This window comes from Vulpes vulpes, chromosome 1, assembly GCF_048418805.1.
Source record: "Vulpes vulpes isolate BD-2025 chromosome 1, VulVul3, whole genome shotgun sequence".
In the NCBI taxonomy this organism is placed as follows: domain Eukaryota; kingdom Metazoa; phylum Chordata; class Mammalia; order Carnivora; family Canidae; genus Vulpes; species Vulpes vulpes.
Window position 1 is genome coordinate 121,454,905 of NC_132780.1, and position 11,778 is coordinate 121,466,682.

General features: G+C 38.6%; 1 protein-coding gene across 1 annotated transcript; it reads left to right on the top strand.

Moving 5' to 3' along the window:
- Positions 1-6,111: 6,111 nt before the first annotated feature.
- Positions 6,112-6,538, top strand: LOC112913783 (small ribosomal subunit protein uS8-like). Its single transcript, XM_072744874.1, has one exon. The coding sequence runs from the start codon at positions 6,112-6,114 to the stop codon at positions 6,463-6,465; it is 354 nt and encodes a 117-aa protein (XP_072600975.1). The 3' UTR covers positions 6,466-6,538.
- The last annotated feature ends 5,240 nt before the right edge of the window (positions 6,539-11,778 follow it).

Below are 11,778 nucleotides of genomic sequence, written 5' to 3' on the forward strand. Positions count from 1 at the left end.
TTTTCCAGACTTTTCCAGTGGGATGGAGCTCCAGTGTCCTTCAGTGCTTGATACCGCACCCTGTATGGGCTTCTTTCACTTCCCCTGTCTCCTTTCTCAGCTCGACTTCCAGGTCTCCTGGGATCACCTCTTGAATAAATTATTTATACTCAAATCCTTGTCTCAGGCTCTGTTTCTGGGGGAAATCCAAATGAAAATCTTTCAGTAACTTCAGTGTAGAGATAGAAAACAGGGGCCAAGACAAAAGGAGCAGAGTGGGAATGCAGAGAAGGGGATGGATATGAACAATAGCTACCCTGAGATTTAGGACTTCAAACCTGGTTAAATGGAGTGCCAAAGAAGGGGGAAGAGAGGAGACTCTCCAAGGACTCTGAGTCTAAGGCTTGAGCTTCTGGGTGGTTGATGATGCCTTGAATTGAACTAGGGAATATATTTGGGGGGGGGGGTAAGAAAGCAAATCCAATTACGGATATGTAGGAGAAAGTGGCATCTGGCTCTGTGATGTCATTTGCAGGAGTGAAAGTACCCCTTTTGCTAAAAGCATCTTCCCAAACTGCTTACCATAGTGCCTGAAATTCTGTATTACTCATTCCTTTGGCTTGCTTTTTCCAGAATCCTATTTTTAAAATGCTCCTGAGATTATTGATAATTTTGTTACATGTGATAATAGCATTGTGGTTATGTAGGGAAAAAAAAACTCCTTAACTGTTAGAAATATATGCTAAAGTATTTATGGGTAGAATGAAACAGTCAGGAATTGCTTTAAAATAATCCAGCAAAAAGAAAAGTGAAATGTATATATAGGAGGATAGATAAAATGACATTGGCAAAATATTTAAAACTATAAAAGCTTAGGATGAGTATAAGGGGTTCCTTATATCATTTCCTCTACTTTGGTGTACATCTGAAAATTTCCATAGTAAAAGAAATAAAAGTTACCCCAATATTTTAAAAATGGGAAGATATAATATCCAACTGTTTTTATCACTCATGAAAATCACAAAAATGTGTATTAAACTTTGGTTGGATTTTATATTTTTGGAATATTTAGAAGAGAAAGAGGGCTGGTCTTTTTAAGAATTAGACTTGTTAGGAGCTGGATTTGCCAAGTGTTTGGTCTTTACGACCACTTTCCTGAGAAGAAGGCATCTAATAATTCTTTCTCATGCCTTGGCACAGTGGTTTTACATCAGGTGCTTTGAACGAATTACTTCATTTTAAGAAACTGAGGCTAAAGAGATCAACTCTTTTGCTTAAAGACAATAGGATGATAAATTGCAGGGGCATTGGGAGAGGGTCAGGAGTCTGAAGCTCCATGTGTCTGGCTTCAAAGTTTGCTATGTTCCACAGTCTTCAGACTCACTCAATGTGGTTGGTTGTACGTCAGCTCACAATGTGGTCACTCACAAACGTGCTCCCACTGAATTGACTTTCTGGGATTGGCCTGTTTCTGTTTAGGTGGAGCCTAAACCAAGAGAAAGTAAGAGTATGTCCTCCTGGGCAGAAAGGACAGGGTGATAAAAGCTCATAGATGAAGTGAGGAATGTCAAGGAAGCACGGAGTCTGTTTAACTCAGAGCCTCGTGGGGTTGACTGGGAGGGGGGGTTCCCAGAAAAGCCAGAGGTGGGCACGGCAGCCAGAGAACCAATAGGGGCAAGAAGGAAAGATTAAACTGTAAAAAAGCAAATAATTCCATGAGTAAATGTAAAACGTTTAGAAAAATCAGTGTTTAAGCACTTTTTATACTTCTTTTTCTGTAACCAACGTTAAGGTCAAGTAAAAGAGATAATTAAGTTATAATAATGTCAAAAAATTATAATACTGTTTTCTAGTTGGAGTATTACTATCCATAATAAAGGCTACAGAAAAATGCTTATTTAAAAACTTAAGTGAAAAAGTAGAATACAGTATATCTATAGAATTATTACAATTTTCTAAAAACATCTTCGACATGGAAGGAAAACATTGAAGAAAAAAGTCAAAAGGCTTGTGGATTTGGTTGTAGAAATATGGATTTTTTGTATCTTAATTTTTCATTCTATAATTTATATGTCTTGTTTTCATATAATGAAATGTATTACTTTTAGAATGTAAAAAATGGTTAAGAAGTAAACCAAAGAAATACATTTTACTTTTTTTCCTTAAGATTTTATTTATTTATTCATGAGAGACAAAGAGAGAGAGAGAGAGAGAGGCAGAGACACAGGCAGAGGTAGAACCAGGCTCCATGCAGGAAGCCCCACATGGGACTCCCTCCCAGGTCTCCAGGATCACGCCCTGGGCTAAAGGTGGCGCTAAACTGCTGGGCCACCCGGGCTGCCCTACATTTTACTTTTTATCTTGTTTAATCCAGGGTAATGAAGATGCTTATAGGAATGAAAGAATTGAGACATATTTATGGCTTCATGTTGAGAAGAGAAACATTGGTAGAAAATCTGAGCAAGTGATGGTAAGTTCCATCTTAGCTGCCCTCAGACAGCCATATGCACATGCAGCAAACCTCCTGACAGGGCCTCCACCCTCTATTTGACCAAGGTGACCGTGGATCACTGAGAGATCACACCAATAATAACAGAACACAGACTGCTGGCCACAGGTCTCTCTCTCTAGACCTCAGGAGCTTAAATTCATATGTCAACATTTTTATTTAGCCATCTGCTTGACATTTTTAAAAAGTCATCCGAGTTAGACCATCTCAGGGATCCTGACAGTCTTTCAGGGGCCAGAATGTTGCTGCATTTTGGAAAGCCAGAGTCAACACAGGCAAAAATGTCAGTAGTATCTTTTACCTGAATAGAGGCCTTCTCTCCAAACCCATTAAACCAAAAGCTATACTACTCCCTCCTACAGTTTGTACAGCGTTTCTTCTCAATGGGGTGGGGGGAGTAGTTTCTGGTAGTTGACTCTGCAATGGTAATACTGGATATCAGTAGCTTTCTCAAAGAGGCTTTTACCAAAACCTAAGAAAAGGAATATAAAATATTTTGTTCTAATTCAACCAGCACTGGAGCCTGCAATACAGAGTTTTGAGCCACACTCTTCAGGAGACATGTAGAGTAAGAAACATAACTTGCTCTTAAGGGAGAGGGAGAAAAAAAATCCTAAGATTTCCTATAATACAAAGAAAAATAAAAGAAGTAGTGGGCATATTTAGGGAAGAGAAAAATCACCTCAATTTAAGGGGTCTTATGGAAAGGTTTCCAGAAGTTAGGGCATTTGAAATGGGCCTCGATGGATATAAGATTTCAGTCAGAAATAGATAGCAGGGAGGGAGGGCATGGATGGCATTGATGGATGGAATATCAGCAAACAAGAGAAAAGATGAATAAAAGTTCAACACTTTCCATTCCAAATTTTTATAAATGCAGGTGACCCTATGAACTAAGCACCCAGGAGTCATGACTCGGCCTATGGCTATGCTTTGTTTTGCTGAGTATAGACTTGGAAGCAGGTGGAAGAGGAGGCAGCTTGGCTGGAAGGATTCCCAGAACACAGTTGCCAGGGGAGCGAAAGAAGGGGTATAAGACTGTTCCAGCTGCTGTAGGCTGGGGGAAAGCAGAGATGTTAAAAGGGCATTGTTAGGGCATTTTACTTTATAATGTACTCCCTCCTCTGCAACCACACAAAATCTTCAGTAAAAGGCTACATTACTAACAGTGCTTTTGGACTTGACTTTTTAATCCATGGGTGGAGGGGAGTGAAAAGTGGAGGAGTGGTGAGTATGGAGTATGGCTGGAAGTAAGCAGAGGATGAAAGCAGAGGCAGCAAGAGGAGTGAAGGTATATTTGGTTAATATACTCACTTTGAAGTAAAGAAAGGCAACTCATCATTCAGCCTGGCACCACTGCTGTGATGTGCCAAGCACTGTGCCAGTGTTGCGATGCAGGGTGAGTCCAGCTGGCTGCAGCCTGGCCTTCAAAAAGGCTACATTCTAGTGAGGGGTGGGGCAGGAATTAACTAAATAACAAAAAATGTAAAATTAGAATTATAGTAAGTGTTATAAAGGAGAGGTCTACAATGCTACAAAGCTTGAGAGGGATTGGATCTTGTTGGTTAGTTAAGGGGCTATAGAATTGAGTGAGTGCTGAAGGATAAATAGAAGTATAGTGTGTAATACTTAAGGCAGAGTGAAGAGTAAGTGCAAAGGCCTGTGGAAGAAAGGAAATGAGGAGAGGCCAATGTGGCTAGAGCACAGACAGTGATGGGGAGCATGGAGCCAAATGCAGCTGAAAAGGCAGGAAGCAAATCCTAGCGGGTCTTGAAGTCATGTAAGAGTTTAAATGGGGGTGCTAGGATAATGGGTATTTTGAAAGGTCACTCTAGGGGCACCTGGATGGCTCAGTTGGCTAAGCATCCAACTCTTGGTTTTTGACTCACGTCCTGATCTCATGGGTCTTGAGATGGAGTCCTGCCTCAAGCCCCTCCCTTCTGTGCTCAGTAGGGAGTCTGTTTGAAGATTCTTTTCCTCTGCTCCTCCCCCTTCCCTGTGTGCATGCCCACGCACTCTTTTTCTCAAATAAATACATACGTCTTAAAAAAAAATAAAAGTTCATTCTAGCTGCTGTAGGGAAAAGAAATGAGTATGGTAAGGGTGGATGTAGGTAAGAAAACCAACCAGGAGGCTATTGGTCCCCCCAAGCAAAGATGATGATAAGGCAGCATTTTATACCACAGAAAAAGCATGACACAGCCTCAGCTAAGAGGATCAACCCTCTTTTATGTTAAATCGACAACCTGCAGGAAAATGTCACCTTACACTCTGTAGGAAACTTATTGTTCCTTTCAAGTACAAATATATCCTTATGTAAGTGACTTTAGTAATAAGAACAGATATATGCTAAGACTAGGAGGAAAAGACTGTCTCTGAAGGAGAGAAATGCAAAATGTAATATTCATAAGCTTTTGGATATGTCTACATGACAGATGTGTTTCTAAGTGTACTGTATATTTTAAGCAGAAATCTTTTTTTTTTTTCCTGGTTGGTTTGTATACAGCACACTAAATGGATGGAATGAGCAAACCATTATGTATGAGTTGCTTTGTCTTTTGGTAAAAACAATTCACAGATGCGTGCACATTAAGATGTTTCCATATCACCTTCAATTCACCCTGTGTATTCCAATCTTACTCAAGGAGAAGTGAACAAACCACAACTGCACTGGGAAATTTTTTTTAATTTTTTTTTATTTATGATAGTCACAGAGAGAGAGAGAGAGAGAGAGAGAGGCAGAGACACAGGCAGAGGGAGAAGCAGGCTCCATGCACCGGGAGCCCGACGTGGGATTCGATCCCGGGTCTCCAGGATCGCGCCCTGGGCCAAAGGCAAGCGCCAAACCGCTGCGCCACCCAGGGATCCCATGCACTGGGAAATTATATGCACTTCTGTATTGAAATATATCAAGGACACATAGGTGAGGTGAAGAAAGATATAAGCGATCTAACCCACATAATTAACAAACTTGATCTAACCTTGTACTTAATGACTACAGAGTATACATTGTTTTTAAGTTCACATAGAACTGTTATAAAAATGACTATGTATGATTACAAGGCTTTGTTCACCCTGTAATAATTCATTGAACAACATATGTATGATTTGTGCATTTTCTTTTTATATGTATGTTAAATTTCAAAAAAGTTTGTTAAAAAACAAACAAAAATTGACCATATATAAAGTCCCAAAGAAAGCCTCAGCAAATTCAAAGGACTAATATTACACAACGCTGCGATTAAATTAGAATTTTTTTTTAAAGGTTCTATTTATTTATTCATGAGAGACACAAAGAGAGACAGCCAGAGACACAGGCAGAGGGAGAAGCAGGCTACCTGTAGGAAGCCCGACTTGGGACTCGATTGCAGGTCCCCAGGATCAGGCCCTGGGCGGAAGGCAGAAGCTCAACTGGTGAGCCACTCAGGCGTCCCTAAATTAGAAATTAACAATAAAAAATAGACAAAACAAAACAATCTTTGGAAAGTGGAAAATGCATTTTTAAATAACTTATGAGTTAAGGAAAAAACATAATAGAAATTAAGAAATACTAAGAACTACATGACAATGAAAATACTAATAAAAACTTAGGGCTTTTTCTGCCATCTCTCTAAGCCACCACAATGGTGTGCATGAACGTCCTGGCAGATGCTCTCAAGAGCATCAACAATACTGAAAAGAGAGGCAAGCGCCAGGTTCTTATCAGGCCATGCTCCAAAGTCATCGTCCAATTTCTCACTGTGATGATGAAGCATGGTTACATTGGTGAATTTGAAATCATCGATGATCACAGAGCTGGGAAAATTGCTGTGAACCTCACAGGCAGGTTAAATAAGTGTGGAGTGATCAGCCCCAGATTTGATGTACAACTGAAAAATCTAGAAAAATGGCAGAATAACCTGCTCCCATCCCTCCAGTTTGGTTTCATTGTACTGACAACCTCAGCTGGCATCATGGACCACGAAGAAGCAAGATGAAAACACACAGGAGGGAAAATCCTGGGATCCTTTTTCTAGGGATGTAATTCATACGTGCAAATAAAATGCCTCAATGGACAAAACAAAAACAAAAACAAAAACTTAGGGATATATGCTAAAATGAAACAGACAAAATTACATGCATAAAAAGCTATAGTACATGAAAATGAAAATGAATAGGTAGGCATGCTGCTTAAGAAACTAGAAAAAGAACATTAGTGTAATCTCAAGAAAAACAAAAGAAATAAGTATAAGAGGAGAAACTGATTAGAGATAATAAACAAAATAAAAAGTGAGCTCTCTGAAAAGACAAAGTAGACAAACCTCTAGCAGGATGGATGAAGAAAAAGAGAAGCAATAAACAAACAATTGGTGTAGCCATTGTGGAAAACTGTGTGGGGTTTCCTCAAAAAATTAAAAATGGAACCACTTACAATCCAGGAATCGCACTACTTAATATTTACCTCCCCAAATACAAGAACACTAATTCAAAGCGATACACCCCTATGCACCCCTATGTTTATAGCAACATTATCTGCATTATCTACAACAGCCAACCTATGGAAGCAGTCCAAGTGTGTATTGGTAGATGAGTGGATAAATATGGATATTATTCAGCCATAAGAAAGAATGAAAATCTTGCCATTTGCAACAACATGGTTGGAGCTAGAGAGTATATGCTGAGTGAAATAAGTCAGTCAGAGGAAGAGAAATACCATCTCACTCATATGTGGACTTGAAGAAACAATACGTGCAAAGGAAAAAAATAAGAGAGAGAGACAGACAAACCAAGAAGCAGATTCTTAACTATAGAAAACAAATTGATGGTCACCAGAGGGGAGGTAGGTGAGGAGATAGGGGAAATAGGGGATGAGGATTAGGGAGTGCAGGGAAAACAAACAATATTAGAAACAAAAAGAGGATCACAATTATAAAGACAGTGGAGAATCCCCCCCCACCAAAAAAATAACATGATATTAGAAACTCTATAGCAATAAGTTCCAAACAAGATATTTAAGAAAATTTAAATGACCAGAATTCATTCTAGGGGAGATAGGAAACCTGAAAAAAACCTAAACCATTACAGAAATTGAATTGATAGCCAAAAATCTCCCCTGAAAATAAAAAGGAAGACCCATATAGTTTTAAAAGATAATTTACAGAGTCTTCAGGGAATATAGTTCCTGTCTTAAACAAATCATTTTGGAGAATTAAAAAGAAAAAAAAAAGGAAATCTATCCAATTAATTTCATGCAAATATATTACCAAAACTACACAAGAACAAAGTCAGAAAAAGACAATTATAGAGCCAATTCATCTATGAACTTAAATGGTAAAATTCTAAGTAAAATGCTAAGAAATTTAATTTAGTTTAATTATTTAATCAGTGTATTAAAAAATCATACCATGAAATAGAGTTAATTTCAGAGTGCAAAATATTCCACATCAGAACAACCTACTAAGGTTCTTTGCATTTTTAACAGAGTAACAGAAAAACCATATGACTATATAACAAAAATGTAGAATTGGTATTTGATCAGTTATCACTCATTCACGACTAAAAAACAACTTTTGGCACGGAACATAAGAGGATTTTCTAACCTGATAAAGGGTTTCTGCCAAATTCTGCAGCAAACATTCAATGGTAAGACCAGATTTCCTGTTAAAGATAGGAACAAGACAGGAGATTCTCTATTTCTACTATTTTTTTAAGATTTTATTTATTTATTCATGAGAGACACAGAGAGATACAGAGGCAGAGACATAGGCAGAGGGAGAAGCAGGCTCCATGCAGGAAGCCTGATGCGGGACTCAATCCCAGAACTCCAGGATCACGCCCTGAGCTGAAGGCAGACACTCAACCGCTGAGCCACCTACGTGTCCCTATTTATACTATTATAAAACATTGCACTATAGGTCCTAGCTAATGCAATAAGAGAGAGAAAAAAACAAGATGAGATTTGGAAAAGGAAAGGCAAGATTGGTATTTTCATAAGGTCTGACCAACTGCATAGAACAATCCAAAGGAATGAATGGAAAAGCCAATAGAATAAAAGATTCAACAAGGATATTGGTTCCAAGATCAGTATACAAAAATCAGTAATATTACTATACACCATCAATAACCATTTAGGAAATGTAATAAGAAATGAAACAACAGCAATGGAATTTATAATGTAGCAGAATTAATCTAATAGAGGAGGCAAGAATTCCTTATGGAGAAAGTTACAGAACATGATAAAAGGGCATAAAGGATCTAACAGATGGGAAGATGCAATACTATAAAAATGTCTGTTCTCATACCAATCTATACATTTAGTGCAGTTCCATCAAAATCCTACTGGATTTTTTTTTTCATGGAACTTAATAGCTTAATACTAAATTCATCTGAAAAAGAAGAACAAAAGTAGCTAAGACAATTTCTAACTATAATAAAATGGAAAGATTTGCCTCCTTGAAATACAAAGACTCATTATAAAGTTACAGAAAGTGATGTATGTTTGTAACGAACAGGCTGTGTAGTCTTAATGTGCCTGCGGATATATCACTTCTATGCGAGTCCTCTCTAAATAATGATAAATTTCTGTGACTTAGTGTATCTATTGGGTAAAAACAGTCTTGTAATCTTGTAATCTTGGACAGTGCCCAAATCAACAAAGCTGCAGATAAGTTGCACACAGTGAAAGCCAATCTCCCATGTGGTGCTTGGAGGCATTCTAGATTGAAGAGTGTCAAACTGACTCAATAATATCCTCTTTAAAAAAAAAAAAATAAAAATAATATCCTCTTTTGGAGGAAGAGTAAATGCTAGGTAAACAAAGAAAAAGTGGTTGATCTTAGGTAGGACACTGAAGCTCTAAAATATTGTTCTTATTCTCCCTTGGAACTGCTATTCATTTCAATTTTGAAAGACAAATCCGCAGGGTGGCTACATAATCAAATGAGAGGTGACTTCACTATCTACCCCATGTTCTTAGATCTCCTTGCAATAATGCATGTAGCACTTTGTGTCTCTTCCCTGCAGCTTTAACAAGACTGATAAGCAGGAAGATCAGGGTTTGATGGGACTTGAAGTTTATATAATTTGGGGTGGGGGAGGGGCTTGTTTCTTTAAGAAAAAAATGCCAGGGATGACTAGAAGAATTTCCCATAGATTGGCTTCTGATTCTGTATTTTTTAGACTTTATTTCTCCTTCTCTACCCATGTATTCCCAGCGCCAGGATTCACAAGGAGAAGTTTTTATCACAACCCAAACTCTAGTCCTCCACCTTCATGGCACATTGGGTGTTAATGGTATCTCTGGAAGCCATTCCTGCATCTGGATGACTAGTAATAATTTAATTCCACTTGAAATTTTCATGAATCAAATAAATATATTCCACTAAGTTCAAAGTTTCATTTGCTGGATCCCCCAAATAGCTAAGGCCACTGTGATCCACCCAACTGGAGGGAAAATGTCATAGGAGGGAAGTCAGAGAGGAGAGACACAGCAGTATTAGGCAGTTGTAATTTAAATATCTTACTTCTTCTAATTTTACAAAAGCAGAATGGCCACGTGAACACATTTTGAGGGTTCTTCCCAGCGTTCTGGAGAGGGCTCATGTGAGGAGGGGACCCTGCATTAGTTTGACAGTACATCCTTTGCTGATATTGAATGTTAAGATAAGATTTTTAAAAACAGTAATAAAGGAAAATGTTCACTAAGTGTCAGTTGCTGTTAATCACTGATTAGTTAAATCTCTGGAGACAAGATTCCATCAAAATCCTAGGAGAACACAGGCAACACCCTTTTTGAACTCAGCCACAGTAACTTCTTGCAAGATACATCCACGAAGGCCAAAGAAACAAAAGCAAAAATGAACTATTGGGACTTCATCAAGATAAGAAGCTTTTGCACAGCAAAGGATACAGTCAACAAAACTAAAAGACAACCTACAGAATGGGAGAAGATTTTTGCAAATGACGTATCAGATAAAGGGCTAGTTTCCAAGATCTATAAAGAACTTATTAAACTCAACACCAAAAAAACAAACAATCCAATCATGAAATGGGCAAAAGACATGAACAGAAATCTCACAGAGGAAGACATAGACATGGCCAACATGCACATGAGAAAATGCTCTGCATCACTTGCCATCAGGGAAATACAAATCAAAACCACAATGAGATACCACCTCACACCAGTGAGAATGGGGAAAATTAACAAGGCAGGAAACAACAAATGTTGGAGAGGATGCGGAGAAAAGGGAACCCTCTTGCACTGTTGGTGGGAATGTGAACTGGTGCAGCCACTCTGGAAAACTGTGTGGAGGTTCCTCAAAGAGTTAAAAATAGACCTGCCCTACGACCCAGCAATTGCACTGTTGGGGATTTACCCCAAAGATACAGATGCAATGAAACGCCGGGACACCTGCACCCCGATGTTTATAGCAGCAATGTCCACAATAGCCAAACTGTGGAAGAAGCCTCGGTGTCCATCGAAAGATGAATGGATAAAGAAGATGTGGTCTATGTATACAATGGAATATTCCTCAGCCATTAGAAATGACAAATACCCACCATTTGCTTCAACGTGGATGGAACTGGAGGGTATTATGCTGAGTGAAGTAAGTCAATCGGAGAAGGACAAACATTGTATGTTCTCATTCATCTGGGGAATATAAATAATAGTGAAAGGGAATATTAGGGAAGGGAGAAGAAATGTGTGGGAAATATCAGAAAGGGAGACAGAATATAAAGACTCCTAACTCTGGGAAACGAACTAGGGGTGGTGGAAGGGGTGGAGGGCGGGGGGTGGGGGTGAGTGGGTGACGGGCACTGAGGGGGACACTTGACGGATGAGCATTGGGTGTTATTCTGTATGTTAGCAAATTGAACACCAATAAAAAATAAATTTATTATTAAAAAAATCTCTGGGTATTGGGTTTATTCACAAGTTTACTTATGATTCAACCCAACTAAGAGAAGGAATGCTCTTCATATTGCTGCAAGCAGGAATTTATCTGCTTCTTACAGTTTCTGTATTCACTTGTTCGTCTTCTGTTCCCTGAAATCCTGTCCCATTCTTATAACTTGACCCCTGCAAAGTTTCATTTCTCTCTACCGCTTTACCATTTCATCCTCCCTCTTCTAGCCAAATACAGGTACATATACTTAGTCCCTGTAATCCATCTCCCCCAAAATTCTGATAAATTCTAGTAGGAGAAGCAAAAGTCTTTAAAACATGAAATGTTCTTTGGTGAAATGACCACTTGTGAAATTGTTCCCCATCTTAACTCTTCCATCTTCCACTACATCCACTCCTATCAAAG

Bases quoted from the DNA above. Each gene is read 5' to 3' on its own strand.
- LOC112913783 (XM_072744874.1), top strand. From the start codon at position 6,112: ATGGTGTGCATGAACGTCCTGGCAGATGCTCTCAAGAGCATCAACAAT.